This window comes from Oxyura jamaicensis, chromosome 1 (assembly GCF_011077185.1).
Source record: "Oxyura jamaicensis isolate SHBP4307 breed ruddy duck chromosome 1, BPBGC_Ojam_1.0, whole genome shotgun sequence".
Lineage (NCBI taxonomy): Eukaryota > Metazoa > Chordata > Aves > Anseriformes > Anatidae > Oxyura > Oxyura jamaicensis.
Window position 1 is genome coordinate 142,175,122 of NC_048893.1, and position 19,584 is coordinate 142,194,705.

A 19,584-nucleotide genomic window follows, 5' to 3' on the forward strand; every position below is an offset into this window, starting at 1 on the left:
GTTTGATGAAACTCCTCTGTAATGCTGCATCTGGCTGGGAGCTCACTCCTTTCCCTGAAGCAAGCCTCCGGCAAACTGCCCCTGGTAGGAAGCCCTCCAGGATCCGGAGGCAGGAGGGTGCCCTGCAGAATAAACGAGGCTGGAAGTGCACAGCGGACACCAGCCCATCAGTCTGGGGAAGGACAGTCGGTGAGACTGTGGCATGAGGGCACGGGTGGCTGAGATACAAGAACATATTGGGCAGAAAGAGAAATCTTTTAGGGAGAGGCGAGATGACAAGGAGGCCGGTGGAAGGGAAGGGATGCGGTAGAGTAAGGCTGGGGAAACAACTGTCTCGTTGTGTAAACAAGATGCTGTGACAAGAAACAACCTAATTACAGTTTATTCTGACATCATAAGTATTGGCTGTCCAGGGACATAAATGTTAATCAAGTGTGATAAAACACAGCACAGTAGTGTGTTACCTCATTTTACATGATTTGGTAGGTGATGATTTATGGCCCACGGAGCAAAAAGTGCAAGGCCCTGGGGGAGGAAACATAAGTCATCTGGCGGGCACGCAAACCTGGATGTACTGTGCTTGCTTTTTGGGGTGCGTGTTATGCCTCAAATACATGATTTAAGGTGCTTTTCCAACTGAAAGAATAAACTTGAGAGCTTGAATCTATTCTCATCAAACTGCACCACAGCATGAACTGTTAGCATATACAAAGCGAGAAGTACAAAAACATGTGTTCCTCACATTAACTATGCAAGTATTATAAATAAATAATAAAAGTTAATAACCAGCAAACAACCACAATGTCCTCAGTTAACATTTAAGATAAATAATTTAGCCTGAAAGATATTTATTATGAGTATAGGGTTCTGAATGGGAAAAAATAATAATAATAATAATAAAAAAGATCAGAATAAACACATTTCTTACGAAGACTAGTCACTGAGCACAGAACTGCCATGTAATTGGGCTTTCCTGGGTGAGAACAGGATAAATATTCATAGCTCCTACCAGTTGGCTTGGATAAAGCTGAAGGAAGGTGTCTCCGTAGAAAAAGTCAATAAATTACTTACGGTTCTTCTTACTGTTGAGATTGATTACTTACAGATATTAAACGTTGATACTAATACAATGCACACTCTGTCTCTAGTTCAAGCAGTAATGCTTTTTGATCTTTTTTCTCCCACTATATTTTGGATTACCAATGGAAAAACTGTAAGTTACAGCTGTTAATAATGATTGAACCAGAAAGAAGGAGGAATTTAATGGCTGACTAAAGTAACTTAAAAATCTCACACTAAAAATAACACATTTAGACACAACCCCTACACTAGCCTTTCAGGCTTATGTCATTCCAGATCACCATCCTATCTATCACAGATTTATTTCTTCGGAGGTAGCACAAAGTCATGCAAAACTCCATTCAGATTGTCAGGCAAGAATAAAGACGCACAGGGAAATACAGGATATAAATCAACCACAGGCTGCACCTGCATGCTATTGTTCACCTTGTGAGTTAAAAACCTGGTACTTAACCGAATCAAATCTTAGTTCATACATACTAGCAATTTGAATATCCCTATTATTTCTACATATGCATTTTTAACTCTTCAAAGCCTGCTGAAAAATAGTTTGACATATAAAATATCTCGTATTTTTCTGAGAGGCACAAAGAACTTTGCAAGAGAGTTTGGATAAGTGGTGCCATGTAAAATGCAGTTATGACTACCTTTTACAGCAATTAAGCTATTTTTTTTATTTTTATTTTTGTAAAACAGTGTATGGATATTACATCTTAAAATGCAGCAGTCTTCAGCTAAAAGGGAGAGGATGAGCAGAAATGTCACGTTTCTAATTCATGAGACATGGAAGACTAAGAACCTGATATAACACCTACTGAAATCAACCCTAAAATAATAAATGAAATTAATTAACTTGAACCCTGACAGAGTTCCATCCAGCAACTGGGTTTAACGGGCACAGGATCCACACAGACCTCTGTGGAAATCAAGTACACTCAGTCCTATGACAAACAGATCAAGAAGCATCTCTCTGCTTCGCAAGCCACCAAACCAACAGCCATAAAGTTCTACCACAAAATACCCATGTAGTCTCTGAGGTTAACCCAGACTAGTGAAAGAGATGACTGTGCTTGATGCAGTAACACCAGAAACAAAAAAATATAGGAGGCAGATGCAAAGACGAGGAGTTTCACCGCACATCATCTGGCTGAGCTGCAGAGCAGTAGCGTGGTAGGTAGGCCCACCATCCCCACTGCCACAGCCATGTGCTCCCACTGCTTCCCCACTACCAGCCCAGCTGCTGTGAGGACATGAGGTGAGGCAGGGAGGTCTAACAGCAGGCACTCTTGTTCCCTCCCCTCCAAAAATGAGCAGTTTTCTGTTGAAACAAAGAGCTGAACCAGTTCAATGGCTCGGACAATTGCCAGGCAACTGTTGCTCACCTGATGCAAGAGAAGCCATGGGAAGCCAAAGGCAGCAGAAGTAAAAAAGTAGGACTAACTTGTTCTTCAGCTGTGTAGTTTTACCAGATGCTACGTGGTTTAAAAATGTCCTTTAACTTTAGCCAAGGGTGATTAATATCAGTGGATGGCTCCCGTGATGGAGAGAACAAGTTTCCTCCGGGCACAGCTCAAGGAGTTGGCTCCTGCCATGCGGGGTGTTTGGAGGATGAGCCCACCTTCACTCAGTGTAAAAGGTGCTGCAGATCACCCTTACTACACTGAAATTGGCCTGTGAGAATACATGCCCGTAGTAAAATGCCATAAAAATCATTTTCTCTGTCCAGGCACTTGAAATCCTCAATTAAACAAAAGCAGAAAAAAACACGTGCTTATGGAAGGATCTTCTCCCATCATAGCAACTGTAGCACAGAAATCATCTTCATGAAAACCTCAGTCCCAACCAGAGTATTTGCCAGTCCTTTGGAAGCTGCACATAAGAGCTCCCTACCCACCTCTGCCACTTCGTCTGGGAAAGGCTGGGTAGGATTTCACAGCAAGTGCAAAAGGGTCATAAGGCCAAGACTTCCAAAAGAGCAAATGCTGTCTGCACAAAGCCAAATGATGCAGTCATTTTCCAAATACATTCATAATAAAGTAAAGGATGATATCACACTGACACTTATAAAAAGTGTATCCAGTTAGGTAACTGAGAGCCAGATAAAGCAAGTACAAACTATATGAGAACAAGCTGAAAAATACACACAGTGTCTACAAAATGGAACTGGTTCTTTACAGGGGATAATCTTCCCTACAGCTGCTGAACGGCTTTTAAAGTGGACACTATTGAGAAATTATTTCAGCATGCAAGAAGCTACACTACTTCCTCAAGTATATTTTGCTTTTCAGTCATGCATCCTATGACACAGTTTTATAAGACAGTAATTTATTATTTTTTTTTTTCCATAATTTATTATGGTGGCTTCATCAGCTGCCTTCAGAATCACAATTTATTTGTTTTTTTTTCCAGCAAAGACTAATGTCTCATATCTGTTTTTAGAAATGAAAGACAATTTTAGATAATAACTGGGTTATTCAGCCATACTTTGCTTTATCTTTGCAGTAAAAGAAGATAATCCTTTTCACGTGCTTACATAATTCTGGATATGGCATCTAGAAATAAAATACTCATTATATTTGCAGATACAAGTAGGAATATTAAAGTTTCCACTGCTTCAGCAGTACTGTTTCAGTAAACAGTGCTAATCACAGATGTTCAGCAAAATTGTTTTTAAGAGAAAATTATGCTTTTGCTACACTTAATTCTTTGTGGCAGAAATAAATAAATAAATAATCCAATGGACATTCACAGCAGTCAGTTTACATTTTGCTTTTTTTGGTGATAAAAATATTAGAATCAACTCCAGTTTAAAGAAAAAAATGATAATTCATTGAGGTTTGATTTTTTTTTTTGACAGCTTTAGAAGAAAACTGCCTTCTGATACAAACATGGCTAAAACTCTAGTAAGAGTAACTTTATAATCCATACACCAAAGGCAAAGCTAGGGCAAAAGATGTGCAATTGCTTTCAGAAAGCTTCAAAAAAATGAAAACTTTAGAAATGAAAAAGCATTAAAAATGCTTGTTTAAACTTTTTTTTTTTTTTTTTTTTTTTTTTAATGGACTTAATTTATCAGGTGGGAGTAAGGTGATTTATTACTAGCAATCAAAGTAATGCTCAACATTAGAAACTTTTGTTTGGGGAAACTGCAGGATTGTTGGCTAACCATCTATCATCTGTCAGAGTCCAGCAAACCAATGAAGTGGTCGGGAACCACAACAGGTTGCCAAACCCAGCAAGCAGGGGCCCAGCCCTTCCAAGTCACACCGCGGGGCACACACCTCGTGTTCTCCCACCGGTGAGAGCAGGTGTAGCGAGAAAAACTGTTCCAGGGCTGCGAAGGTACAGCGCAGCCCTGGTGCAGCGATGTGCCTGACCTTATTTCACGCTGGGAATGCTCCTCCCTCGCCAATTCCAGCACGCTTGTCTGATGTTCCCTTTGTTGCTGTCTCGCACAGATAACAAGTTACTCGAGGCAGGGAGCTGTCAAGTGCAGTACGGCTCATCTGCGGAGGGCTCGGCAGGCTGTGCAGAGCGATACCCAGCAACGAAAATAGAACAGAGCAGATGACCGGCCTTTAAAACAAACACAGGTTCGTTTGCTCATAGCTTAATAACTTACTAATTCATTGCCTAATGTGTTATTAGCAGCACACTTTAAGCAACTGGCTTTGACCCTCAAAAAAATCCCTTTGTAAAGGCATGAGTAGTTTGAACTAAGCTGCTTTGTTTTCAGAATTTTAAGGTCCCTTCCAACCCAAACCATTCTGTGATTCTAAGCATTTCATGGATGCAGCCGTCATTTTCCAAGGCCAAGATCTCTGGAGCTAATGACGCTATCAAATTAAACCTGATACTTCTAATAACTTCTTCCTGAGTCACTTCCACTTAACGCAGGTGTCCGTGGTGCGGTCCAGGTGATGTGGGCCCTGGTGAGGGCCTGCAGACCACAGGACCCAACACGGGCACGACTCCTGCACAGGACAGCAGCGTGCAGATGGCAGGAACTGGGTGGGCCTGGGAGCCTTCCTCTTCTTACCACGTACACGAGGACTGCGAGGCCCCACAGGGGCTAATGAACAAAAACAATCCCTGTACAACTGTTCCGCAGCTGAGCTGCTGCCAGCAGTGGTGAGCAGAGAAGAGGGGTAGGGAAGAGCAGAGAGTGGGTGCACTAGTTGTCTAGCTTCCTTTTCTTCCTTGTATGTCCTTAGACCTGAATACTATGTACTGGGTTTACCCCTATTTAATGTCACAGGACTGATTCGATGAAGCAGCCATGCATCATCACCTGTCTGTCTCCCATAACATGGAAATTTGCAGGCTGGCTGTCAAACTGGCAAGGCTGCAGGTCGCAGGAGGTGGTGGTGTGCTTCCCAGCCAGGAGGTACACCAGGCAGTGGCCGGCGATGCAGCAGCTGAAGCAGTGACCACGTGCAAAAGGTCAGGAGCTGCTCAATGGGGAAGGAAGATGTGGGAACAGGAGGGACTTCTTCGTGGTGCAAGTGCCAAATGGCAACACCTAGGTTCCTTCCTGCCTTGGCAAACACTCTTTGGGACTATCTCAAATACCTGTATTTCCCTTCAAACTACTTTTGGATCTCTCTCAACTCTTGCCCTCCTTAGGGGACAAAATTTTAAACCTTGCCTTTTCTCACCAGCTCTGAGACTTCCTTGAAGCATAACATAAATGTCAGACAGAGTCTTCACTGGATTCAGTCCCAGATCATTGCTCTGAAGGAGCCATTGAGGATGAAGATGCTTTAAAATAATGGCATATAAACCCCAGAGATATTTTTTGGTATCCATGCTTTAAAAGGCAGGTGGTGGTAGGATGCAGGAAAGTTGGCTCCTGATTTCCTGAAGGCTGACTGGGAATTGTTAGTTCTGCTGTAAATTAGACAATGCTAAGTATATTGTACAAAATCAACAACACAGTATTTAAAGCATGCCTTCACTCTGCTGATACGAAATGTATGGCAGCCTTCCGTGCCATGCAGCTTTTACCAGATCTTTTTAATTCCCTGCTAGATGTTCAAAAATGTAAACAATTGCTGTAAAAAAAAAACACCTCCACCTGCCGCACTGAAATAACTCGTCTTCTGTCTTCATATAACAGAGAGAAGCTGTTGCTATTAATAACCCTCTCCCACGCTGGGCTGTGTACTCTCAAAGCAATTTGGGTACACTATTTTCAGAGGAACTTAATGTGCAACAATGATGCCACTGAAGTCAGCAGCAGATTGCACTGGGCTTGAAAGTGAACAGAAAACAGCAGCAAAAGCTGGGGGCAAGAAACACTGAAGAGGCTCAGCAGAGGACAATTAAGAAAGTATGCAATTAGAAAGCTCAGAATGGTATCTGTTGGTTTATTTTTGTTTCTTACCTTCATAAATTACTTCACAAGTGATTTGGCTGATGTGGAAATGACCAATTTTTTCTGTAAGCTGCTGACGCCATTTCAGTCACCGTAAACAACTTCAACGGCTTCCTCCTGCTCTCTGCAATGCACCAGGACACTCTTTGCCTTTCTTTACCTTCAAATCTTTAATATCAGAGCTCCAAAATGTACCCCACAGGTCACTTGCAGCCTCAGTAGTCTTTGCAGAGAGCTCAGAAAGGGAATTTTTGACTATGTCTGTCCTCGACAAAACCAGCTGTGCCAGGGTCACAGCAAATGTCTGGGTATTGAGCAGACTGGAGCTGCCTCTTAATTAGAGCCTGGCATCCACTCAAGCATGAATTAAGTAACGATGATGAATTTTCATCACTGTTGTGATTCTGTGTATGTAGGTCATGTTCCATCAGAACTATTAAACATAAATTATCAGACATATTGGAGCAGAGGGCCCCCAGCTTCATGCCCTACTAAATGCTTATCTATGAGCACAATATCCAAAAAATCTTTTATGCCACCTCGTTTCTGCCAGCTTTCTATTTTCATCTAGGCTGTACAACCAGACACATCTGTTTTGCTTCCCGAAACCATCTTCCTCCCTGTTCATTTTCTTAATTCTTCCATTCTTCCACAGTCCTCAAGCAAAGCTGGGAAAATCCCTCTCTTAAAACACAAGTGTGTTTTTTTCCTTACTTTGCGTGTTTCACTAAATGCTTTTGAGAGAGCTTTTATTTCGTTCTGAAGTATTTTTACAAGAGTTTTATATAAATTTTATATAAATGTACTTTGTCTTTACAAATATGCTCAAAGTGTGAATTAAATCTGTGTCAGAACAGCAAAACTGTAGGTAAAGAAAGTTTCAAACTTCCTTTGTTCAACCAGTTGGGTAACAGCAGGCAAATCATGGACTTGGCTGGAAGCTGAAAACACAACTCAGCAGAAAAATTACCTGGTGTCCGGAGAGAGGAGTACAGGTTATGTGGTAGAGAAGAGATAAAAGGGGTAAGTTTTGCCCTGGCCCCCAGAACACGTCTAGTTGAGCTTAGGCTCTTCTCAGAAGCAAGCAGGGACTTGGACAAACCAGCTCCTCGTTTTCCTCTTTCCAGATGAATTCACCAAAAGACATGTCTCACTCTTCACTGCAGTAAATATGGAAGTTGAAAATGCTGAGACAAGGGGAATAGGTGCTCATCAATTCAGTTATTGATACACGGTGCAGCAGCACACAGAGCTTTAGGGAACACGGCCGTGGCCTTTCTAACGCAGCTGCTACAGGAGGCATCGTGCCTGCAGTTAACACGTGCAAGGTAAATACTGGGAAAGGAGAAAAATGAGCCACACAACATGCTGGCTTGGTTAGTGTACAGCACTGGCCAAAACTTAATTGGAGGCTGGATTTGAAAAGCAGCTGTTAAAGGCCAGGCATGTGACACGAGGTAGCCTGGACCGACAGGGCACACCACACAGGTAAGACGGAATGACAACCAGCAGCCCAGGACAAGACACAACCAAAGCAAAGCACTGTGCCCAGCCCAGAAGCCAGACACAGGGCTGTTTACAGAACGGCTGTAATTTACCATTGAATGTTTATAATAACAAAGGTTGTAGCCTGAGGAGTTGTTTTTAAAATCAGCTACGTGCATTGCATTCTCGTGATTTTCTCTTTCTATCAGTTATCCTGTTGTTTCATATGGAAAGCCACCCTCCCTCCAAGTTCACCTTGTTGCAGGCAGGAGTTGAAAGAAAAGGAAGATACATTTCTGGATCAACAAGAATCAAGAACTACAAAAGCGCCAGGACAGCAACTTCCAGGTGCACAATTCCCACCTGCTACATGACATGCTGAAGGCAGAAAGACTTTTAATAAGACTGGTGCTTAGCAAAAGCCTCCAGTAACAATGGGGGATGAATTTTATGACCCTGAAGTCACAGCCCCACAGCGTGGCTGTTCTGAACCCCCCAAGTACCCATTTGCCCTGATTATTGATTTGAAGAAGTCAGACTGCTGCCAGAGAGCATCACACACCTACATCCACAGAAGCAGCTGGTATCAGGCTGCACTTCACTCTATCTGCTTGTCGCAACTTGAACAACACACTCAGTCTACCACTGCATCTTCAAAGCAACTTAACTGCCTTACTCCCCTTCACACCAGCTTATCCCAAGCTTGAACATGCTCAACCTTCATGTGAAGCCACAAACGTTTGGGGATAGCTATCACAAGGCTTCTCCATTTCAGCTTCTTCTCATGCTGAAAATCCCAGCCAGTTCTGTCTTCCATGGGACAAAGTTAAATGGCTTGAGCTATGCAGCACGGATAGCTGGAGAATTTAAAGTGAGGTCAAAATAGCTAACGTGGTATTTCAGGCTTACCAAGAGACAAGCAAGTAATTGATCCATGTAAAAGCATCCAGGATCACACTTCTCCTGTCTGAAATGAAAGCGAATCTGGCTGATATTTAACAGGACAAGACAAGAGAAACAAAGAAACAAAATTAAAGTGGCTTTGCCGGGCATTACGGAACAGCAGGCTGAAACTTCCAGCCCTGTTTCAGATACCTGAAAATCTTACGAAGATGTCAGTCTGATGCAGAAACAACACAACTGCAAGTCTCTTCCACAGCTCACTCGATGTGTTTCATTAAGGGAAAAGGAGACTGACTCAGACACCTCCTGCTCCTGGGCTTTGCTCTACACGTCAGCTTAGGACAAATAATACCTTGAAAACAATGCAGCCTTGTTACATATCGCACCTCTTCCCCGTGCTACTGTTCCTTTCCTGCAGAAATTCCTTGTTATTTGATATGCATGAGGTAATCTCTCGGCTTGGCTCTCTTATGTTGGACGCGTGGTAGGCAGCTGTGCCAGGCTGTTGTGCCAAGAAGGTACTCTGAGTCACCAGGATGATAAAAACACATTAAAGTAACGTGTTTTTTCTCCAATATCACAAAATACAGAAGTCCAGGCAGGGCTTTCCCAGCTCGGCATGCCAGAAGTCCGTATGCTGAACAGGAGTCTGACAATAAGGCGTCCTGCAGTCCTCTGAAGAGCTGCTCCATGTGTGCCAACATTTAATGTTTAGTGTTTAAATGTTCAGTGCAAAATTGCCCTGATCTCTGTCTGTTGAAAGTTTTCCTACTTTCACTGCTGAATTCAGAAAACTGTCAGGTAGCTTTAATCATGTATTTCTGAGAATAAAAGCATTTTCTTTGATAAACTGGCTGATAATGTTACCACATAATGTGGTGTGAGCACTGTAGTGCTGTTACTAGGACAAGAGAGAATGGCCTTGAGTTGAACCAGGGGAGGTTCAGGTTGGAGATGAGGAGCCATTTCTTCTCAGAAAGAGCAGTCAGGCACTGGGACGGGTTGCCCAGGGAGGTGGTGGAGTCACCACCCAGGGTGGAGTCCCTGGGGGTGTTCAAGGAAAGGCTGGACGTGGTGCTTGGGGACATGGTTCAGTGGGTGACATTGGTGGTAGGGGGACGGTTGGACCAGATGATCTTGAAGGGCTTTTCCAACCTTAGTGATTCTGTGGTTCAGATTTCAGTTTTCTTACTGTAATTCAGTCACTGCACTTCAAATGAGTGAAAGACTAAGGTAAATTATATGAAAAGATAAGTCGTCATTGTTGACAAACAGCCCTCAAAAGTCCACATGGATATAAAGTCAAGTAAGCATTTTTTATTTTATGTTGTATGTTAAAAAAAATCCTATTGAGTATCCCTTTTGGAGATGTAATTTTTAAGCGACACTAATTTGGTTACAAAATAAAATTTATTCAACCTTAACGCTGATCAAAACATTTTTCCTCAGATTACCCGAAGGCAGCTCTGTTTAATGAAGCAGAAGACTGCTGCCAGCTCTGACCCTTACTCCCACCAGCTCCACTGGTCTCGCTGTTTCAGGGTAAAATAAAGATTTTGATTTAGGCCAGAACATAGTAAGAAACATATGCAATGTAGGTACACAGAGAAGCCCTCACATTAGCACATGTACACACAAAACATGAGCAATCTCCTCTCGAATGCTTAATTGGGTCCGTTCAACTGAAGCTCCCACCTTTAGTCTTGAAATTGTAATCCCCATGATTAGAAGAGCATGCCAGCTCTATACCTGCTGGCCTGGGAAACTGGGGGCATCTTTCATGTCAAATCCCAACGTGGGGGCAGGAGAGGCGAAATGAAGGCCAGCAAGCTCGCACCAGGCAGAGGCACACCTGCTGCCACCAAATGTCACCTGGGTGCAGCAGATGCTGCAGATCTCAGGGCTCTCAGCTGGACCTCTGCAGCTCCACCAGCCACTCAGAAAGCTGATGAAGCTGCCAAACAGTAATGTGATGCTCCTCAGACTCAGATCTGTCCGGCTGCCAAATCAACCCAAGTGCTCTGCCACACACTGAAAGATTTGTTTAGATTCCCCAACTGGGAAATCAGGTGAACTGAGAGCAGATGCCAGAAGAGTAAGGAAGAGCAGGGGCGCTTGTGATCGTTACTCCATCTCACCTCCGTATTCCCTTTTCTCCAGCACAAACAAAAAAGTAATTGCTCGCCCCTCACCAGCCACAATGGCAGGAGCTGCAGAAGCCTCTGGAGCCTGCACTACAATGCAGGCTGGGACCTCGTTAATACATACTACTTAGCACAAGGGGAGGAGGTTGAGGACAGCAGGAATGGAGAGGACATGCAGAACAGGTCCTTTCAGCTGCCCATACCTTTGCAACATGCCTGAGGGTGTCCCCATCGCTCCTTGCACAAGTCAGCTCTTTCCAGTGATGGGCAATTTTTCATTTATTAAGGTGGTGTGCCAGTGCACTCCTCCTTCATCTCTTCATCATTTTTCAATACATTTTGAGCCTGGCTTCAAAACTCGAAAGAAAAGAAAGCCAGGGAAATGAAGTGTAAAGTTTTGGCCCAAGCTGTGAGTATGACAGAAAGTCTAGAGCTACTAGCAACTGACTGAAGCTGACATGTCTAAGCCATGCTACCTGCACTTAAAATACTAGCACTGCATACATATTTCCTAAGGAACCACATATATATTTATCTGCCTTGATGTGCAGATGTTTCTTCTTTTTGCAGAGTGCTCCAATTTTGTTGAAGGAGGGGAAACAGATGGTAGCTGTAACAATGGCACCTTTCCAAGGTGGAAAGAAACCGGTCATGGGGTGACCACAGGCCTAGGGCTGGGACTCCCAGATCTGCGTTGCATGAACCAGGTGTCCCTGTCACTGCAAGCCTTCCAAGCTCAGTGCCGACACAAACGCAAGTAGTGACTGACAAAACTGGTGCCTAAAACAGTTTCTGCATTAGCTGGTGCCTCATCAGTCCAAGCAAATGGAGCCCTCAGCAGACAGCCCACGTCACACGGTCATACAGGCAGGGCACAGGGTCCCAGATCAGAACTGTTTGTCAGCTGCGCCTTCAGCCCTCTGAAGCACGGAACCACCGGAGGGCAAGTTCTGCCCTTAAACAGCAACATGTGGGATAGAGTCCAACTTAACACAGCAACAGCTGAACCGGAGGAAGAAAAGCAAGATCTATGGCCAGATTTGGCTTTGGAGGATAAAGTGAAGGTGAGCAAACTGAGAAATAATCAGGAAAAGCTGATGAAAAGCCATCCAGAGCTGTAAAAGGTTGCCAAGAAAGGCACTGCGGGATCCTGCGAGAGGCCCACACGGCCATGAGGGGGCAAGGAGTATTACCGGGGGGCTGGGATTGTGATTGGATCAGAGCTTAGGCAGAGCTGGAGCAGGAGGACACCTGAGGAAAGCGCTGGTGTGATCATGTCGGATGAGAAGCCCAGAAAGGCTGCGTCAGAGACAGATGTACATGTGGGACTTGCTAGGGGGCGAGGAGCCAGAAGCAGAGAGTGAAAAGGAACAAAGAGCAAAAGGTTATGGGCTGCAACCCAGACTTACCATACCTAACGTTGGACACCCAGGGTTAGGAGCTGAGCTGCTCCAGGCCTCCCCCAGCTGAGGGACAGATGTGGGCACCTCAGAAGCTGGAAGGACTTGCCTCCTGAACTACCCCTTCTTCCCGTTCACCATGCCCAGCCTTTAGGGGATCTCCTCTTCTGCCTGACCTGCCTCAGATGTCTAAAACCACCTGGGGTAAATTGGAGCCTGCCTCCCCGTGGCATTTCTCAGACAAACAAGTGAAGGAAGAGGAATAGGTTTTGTCCTCCGGCCCTAAAAAAGAAAATCCATTGATGCCTGAAGGTGAATCGTCGTGCTATGGGGCATAAGGGAACCTTTGCATTTCAATTGCTTGTGAGCTAGTGAAGAATGGGCTTGGATAAGACCTGCACATGATCAGAGGCTGTGAAGGAAATCTCTCTGCTTACAAAGGGTTTCTGAGTCAACAGAAAGACAGCTGTGAAGCCAGAGAGCAGACAATTTAACCCAAGGACAGCGTGTAGTGCAAGAAAAGGAGATAGTGCCAGAGAAACAGTTTAAGGAACCTGAAAGGAACAACAACAAAGCAAAGCAAAACCAAACAAAGAAGTAAAGAGACAGGAAAACTGAAACTGAGCTAACTATAAATAAAACCACTGGCTGTAGAAAAGAGATGAGAGGTGCCTTTGGCTAGGGAATACCCACACAGGGATTAGAGAGAGGGAGAGAGAGAAGTGGGAGGATAAGAACCAGCTAAACCACACAAATACAAAACTGGCAGTAAAAATAACAGCTGCTTTTTTGGAAAAATACACAAGTTTAGCAAGCTAAAGACCAGCCCACAGTCAGAGCCTGCTGGCAAGTGTGAAAATAGCACTCAGTAGCGCTGGTGGCTCACATGAAGGTCATGGCGCTCATACATTTGCACAGGGCGGCGACGGGCGCTGTCAGCGGCGAGCCAGAGACCCCTGCCATGCTGGCGGCTCACTGCACTTCAGCTCCGGAATAAGGGCTCCTGTATCAATGCCCAGGGCTGTCACACCTTATAAGCATTTATCTTACCCCAGGAAAGCAACAGCGACGACGTTAAGGGAGTGAAAAAATACTGCAGCAGTTATTAAAATAAACTGCAAAAGACAGTGTGCCCCAGTAAATATCAGTCAGGATTTCTTTTTTACTTACCCGCTCAGAAAATCACAACACGCAATAAAGCAAATATCCAAGCATTTAATAAGGAAATGTTTTGAACACAGGACAATTATTAGGGAAAAAGTGCATAGAAAGAGAAGGAAAAAGAAAATAGTGTGTATGGTGACTGTTACTTGTAATGTAATGCTTGTTCTTGTCAGATCAAGTTTTGCTTCATCTCCTCCAGTCCCCCCCGCCCTGAAAAAAATATCACTAATAAGATAAAACACTTGCTTCTCCTGGCCAGGAACACTGATGCAGCTAATCTGTCCATTCCACATTTGTCATTTAATCTCTCTCTTCACTGGAATACAGCATCAGCCATTTTGCTAATGATCTCTTTGCTGAAATTGCTGGAAAAGCCACAAAAGTCTCTCTTAGTAAACAATGGCTCAGGGAAATGAGAAGAAAAAATTCCAAGTTTTGATACCGCATAGCATAATACCCTGAATGCTTTGTATCAGCAAACCATCGGTTTGCTTCAGATGACAAGATGCAAGACTTCTGACATCTGTCAGCAGATTACGAATAAAGGGCAAAAGAAGCAGTTTCAAAGGATGCCAAAACCACATCTCTTCTCTTTCCAGGTAACTTTTTATTCTGAAACGTTTACATTTCTGCATGAGCAATAGCCAGGAAAACACTCCCAGATCTAATCACAGATCTCCTTATCGTACACTGCTGCGCAGTTCTAGTTTTAAACACATAAACATTCACATTTTCAAGAAAATCTCTCAGAAATCACCATCACCCTTTTACAGTGCTAAAAAGACTTTCTAGCAGATCTGCTGCAATTATTAATCCACTCAGATGTAAACCTAAGTTTACTATGATTAATCTATACAACTCTTCATTCTCATGAAACAATCTAGATCCACCTAAAATCCTGGCTGTGGTGCCTTACAGTTAGCTGGGCTTTTCATCGCTCCATATTAGACTCGTTTCACTAGACAAATCTGTAATTCCCCCCACTTCTTAGCTCCAGCTGAGTCAGAGAGAAAAAAGGAATTGAGACCCATTTAGAGTATTTCACTGGGCTAGCAGCTACCCGAAACTATTCCAGAGGACCTTTTAAAGCTAGCCTCATGAATATCTAAGCACTAGAAATGCTAATTAGTGTCAAAATAAACAAAAGTTTAACCCTGCAACAAAACATTTCCCTTCCTATTAATGAGAACATGCACACAGAATGCTAGCCAGATTACCAGGATTTTCCACAAATCCTATAAAATCACTAACAGCATCAAGGCAACAAATTATTTAAGACCAGCAGCTCCTCCTACCAGTGCACTGGGAAACCGCATTTAATCTTTGCATCAGTTCTTCTAGGGCCATTTCTTCAGTTTGCAGCCAGCATCTCATTCTCTGACGGAACAAAAAGAATCCACAGCAAACATGTTCCCCCTGGTTCAAGAAGGAAGGAAAAAAAAAAAAAAGAAAGGCAGGCAGCACTACAGCAGTGCTCCGCAGCCCTGCATTTCAATGACTCCCCACAGCTCCCGTCAGCGCACCGGAGGCAGCAGGCTGTACCCTTGCTGCCTGGGTGAGGTGGGTGCTTCCAGCAGGACCACCTGAAACTTCTCTCCCCTCCTCTGTGCAGGGTTTTGCCCGCAGCGAGCCCTCAAACTGAGGGATTAATGTGAGGCATCGATGAGACGCTGGCTTGCTCGGTGCTGCCAGCCTGCTGCAAGTGCTGGGAAGGTCTGCGCTGCATCAGCAGCACGGTTAGGAAACAGCAAGTGGTGACGGCTCGCACGAAGCCCTGTCCTCATCCCTACGTGAGCATCAGGCTCCTCGTTACCTTCTTGTCGGTTTGCTGCAGGCAAGTTGCTGTGGAGGAAAAGCGCTCCCGACTGACGATGTCAAGGCTGTTCTGCCTGCACAGCGCCTTCACACTCTGCCTGAAGGACTTGTTTCGGGGGGCTGAGGACTCTGACTTTCCTTTAAACGCTGAATTAATCGCAACCATCTTCTGGACTGTTCAGACGAGCTTGACTGCTTAAATGCTGAGCTACAGCGGTCTCTGTAACCGCATTTCCAATAAAGTGTTTTTGCCACCTGAGGCACCTAAACCCCTTGGGTTTTCACTTCTGGATCCGTGGAGCCCACGAGGCAAACATAAGAGAACTACACAAGTTAGCTAGGAAGAGCAAGCCTGTTAGCCAATACATTTCCACTGGCTCTATGGGGTATACTTTAGGGAGAAAGAGAACTCGAAAGAGAATATTGAAAATCCAGAAGTCTGAGACCCAGCACTGCTCCTTGCAACTGATCTTCAGTGCTTTTATACAGGCCGTTGTGCACATTTCAAACAACGAGGCTTTTAACACTTCCCTTTGTCAAGATTATCTCAATGCCTACTAAATCTCATTACTGTCATAATTTTGTTGATTTCAGCTTAATTTTCCCCCTATTGTAATCAACCCACTGGATTTAGCTATGTCCTCTTGTATTTTAGCCATTAAATAAAAAATGTTATCTATGGCTAAAAGAAAAAAGGATGTTTTCCTGCACAATTAAAAGCACTGTGTTGTGCTGTTTGTGATAAAAGCTCTTTCCTATAAATTATATACATCAGGCAAAAAGCAGCAGTCCTTTCTGGGAAAACGTGTGGATGGCTATGAAGACTTGTTCAAAACTCTCAACAATAACACTAAGGAGGGGATGCAATAAAAGTGGTTTTTGAAGAGGACACCTCAACCTATCCAGGCTTCCTCTGTCAGTAGAAATGACTTATATCATATTTAGATATTCATTTATATTAAGTCCCACATCATTTCCACACCAAGTATGACAGGCCTACAACACCTCCGTGAATTATAAATGATTAAAGTATATTAATAGAAATTTTTTTAAAAAGTCTTCAATCAAGCTTTTGCACAACAAAGTTTTGCCACAGAAACACGCCTTCTGTAAGGACTCAATAGGCAGAAAGCATTGTGTTTATCTGACTGCTGCCTAAGACAGCATTTTTGCAAAGGAAAAAAAAAGTGACCAACAGCAAGACCATGATTATCAGGTCAGCTTCTAATCACTGAGAAAGGGAACGGATCCACGGGTGTGTACGGAGATCTGAGGTTTGTTTGGAAACAAAGGCTGTGTGGATGGAGCACCTTGTCCAAAGCAACCAACCTCTAGGGTGAGGAGCCAGCTTCAGTAACCTTGCTCTGCCTTGTTAACGTGCAATCACCTAACGAGTTTTGCCTGAGCAAAAGATGGCTGCAATAACATTCCTAGAGATTTCTCTGTTAACTTTGCTTTGATCTCCGCGGTATTATTTGTCGATGAATTCCAACATCTAATGACGTGCTGTGTGAGAAACTGCTTTGGTTTAAACTACCTTCCTGAAATTTTTCTGGGTGCCCCAGTTTGCCTTTTGTGTGAAGCAGTGGAAAAAAAAAAAAAAAAAAAAAAAAGGAAAAAACAACCAAACAAATCAGGAAATAAACACTTGCTATTCAGTTTCCCAAGCCATTCATGACTATACAGACTTCCACTGTAGGTGATATTATGTGCCCCCCAACTGCCTTATTTCCAGACAGAAAATTTCCTGCACTAATTAGTTCCTGTTTGTACAAAAGCAATTCCATACCTCTGGCCGCCTTTGCCACGCTTCTCCATACCCCGATTCTACTGCAACAAAGTGAACAAAACGGGACACGGTACTCGAGAGGCCGTCACAGCATGGATTACACAGTGACATAAAGATTTTGTTGTTCTCCGCTCCCCTCCCAGCGCCTCGCAACGTGCTGTTTGCCTTTCTGACCAACATCGAGCGCGACTGAGCTGCTGCTGTGTGCAGGGAACTGCCCACAAAGAGCCCAGATATCTCGCTGAGGGTAACAGCTAACCCAGGGGATATTGTTCTCTCTTCTCGTGTGCATGATTTGTACAATTAAATTTCACCTACTGTACCGCTCGGTCACTTAATATCACCAGTTGGTTCTCCAACTGTTTGCAATCAGCATTGATTATTCTTCTATTTTGAAGATTTTGTCTTTCTATGCTTTGTTTCCATTCCCAGCTCACTTAGGAATACGTTGAATAGCTGAAGCTCCTGTGAAATCCCCACTTTACTCCATCTCTAACTCCTCTCCTAAAGCAACCCCATTTCTTGCCTTTTAATCAATTACTGATTGATCCACACGAGGGCTTCTATTTTAACCCAGTGGAGCTTAGTTTCTCTAAGAGCCTGATAGCAGCTGAAAGAAACACCATTTATAGAACACAACCTACAAGAAATTCAAACGCATCCAGTTCTCCCTGCCACTTTTGCATGGGCCCTACCCCACCACTTGCTGCAAAGAGCACGTGTAGAGCACACGGGTAGTTACGCCTACCCAGCTGACCCCTCTGACACATCCCAGGCTGCTTTCCAGCAATATCATTCAGTCAGCATCAGGCCAGCAAAGCAGCTGCACCTCATCCTGCACCCAATACGGTGTGCCATGGAAATGGAGGCACAGAAGGTGGAAGCACTGAAGCTACGGGCACCCACATTGCTGCAGTCGTGAGACACACTTACCTGCGCCGGACTCTGGCACAGCAGGACGTGCCCCACTGAACGTGGCTGGCATAGCCCAGATCCTCACAGGTCCTGCAAAGAACTTCCACGTTAACCCAATGCACAAGAGCAATACGGATCCCTCGCCTTAAATAAAAAAGGGGGGGGGGGGGGGAGAGGAAACAGGACAGTCGATATGAGGGATCCAAATAGAAATTGCATTTTTAACATTTCAGCCTCTTTTTGGCACCACTTCTTCCTTCATGAAGCAAAGGGATTTTTCCCTTTTATTTTTCTGAATGACTGAGTTCTCTTGGTAATCAGCCCAGTTAGGCTTTATTATGTAAAGCATCTGGGATTTGAAACTGGGATTCATAAGCAGAGATGGCAGCATTCAGTTTTTGGCAACACCTCGCTCTTCCACAAGGACAAAATTGTTCCTAGATTCACAATCTGAAGGAATACAGAGAACTTTGCTTTGTACAAGTCATTGCCCTGCAAATACATGCAAGAAGGAAAAAAAAAAAAAAAAGTGAAAGTTTTCTCTTAAAAACTTGACACTCGAGCATTCACATAAAGCTAGAGTGTGGGCCAGGTTCATGCAGGAACATGGAATAAAGAAGCCTGCAGACGTGCAGGAACACTTAATAGAGGTACTCCACCAAAATTATGCCCTGTTTACTAATGCATTAATTTACTGAATCCCTATCATTCTCAGTGTCAGATCATCCTTTATTTTATTTTCCTTAGAGACAGTAGGTGCCGTACAGAGAAGAACAGAATCACAGAATCATTAGGGCTGGAAAAGCCCTCCAAGATCACCTGGTCCAACCACCCCCCTACCACCACTGTCACCCACTAAACCATGTCCCCAGGCACCACGTTCAGCCTTTCCTTGAACACCCCCATGAACAGTGACTCCACCACTTCCCTGGACAACGTGTTCTGCTCACTATTCAGATGCTCCTTCCCCATTCAGCCCAATCTTCCTCCCAGTATTTTCAGTCCATAAATGTTTTTCTTTCTCCCTTATCAATTGCAATCTAGCCTCTCCTTAAAAAATATCAAGATCAGTTTGTGAGGCTTAGCTTACACAGTAATTCTACCATAATTCATTTCTCGCATATCCTGTGTTTCAGTTTTACATGTAGAGCAGCATTCCTCATACTCCTATAAAGTTTTATAGTTTGCTCTCCAGTGTGAATGAACTTAAATCTAAGGACAAGATCAAAGGCTTCAATACTTCCTAGTGTAGCAGGGCTATGTCCTGTCTCGTTTTTTTCTCTCTTCTCTTCTCTTCTCTTCTCTTCTCTTCTCTTCTCTTCTCTTCTCTTCTCTTCTCTTCTCTTCTCTTCTCTTCTCTTCTCTTCTCTTCTCTTCTCTTCTCTTCTCTTCTCTTCTCTTCTCTTCTCTTCTCTTCTCTTCTCTTCTCTTCTCTTCTCTTCTCTTCTCTTCTCTTCTCTTCTCTTCTCTTCTCTTCTCTTCTCTTCTCTTCTCTTCTCTTCTCTTCTCTTC

At 43.8% G+C, this 19,584-nt stretch overlaps 1 protein-coding gene across 10 annotated transcripts in view; it reads right to left on the minus strand.

Moving 5' to 3' along the window:
* MCF2L (MCF.2 cell line derived transforming sequence like) overlaps positions 1-19,584 on the minus strand; it is a 162,522-nt gene that overhangs the window by 114,004 nt on the left and 28,934 nt on the right. For 2 of the 10 annotated variants that reach the window (XM_035317688.1, XM_035317632.1), the window contains exon 1: positions 14,849-15,418. The exons of the other annotated variants lie outside the window; for them this stretch is intronic. In XM_035317688.1, the coding sequence (XP_035173579.1) occupies positions 14,849-14,927 (79 nt within the window). In that variant the 5' untranslated portion in view covers positions 14,928-15,418. Of the gene's footprint in view, positions 1-14,848; positions 15,419-19,584 lie in introns of those variants that run through there. 10 annotated transcript variants of the gene reach the window in all.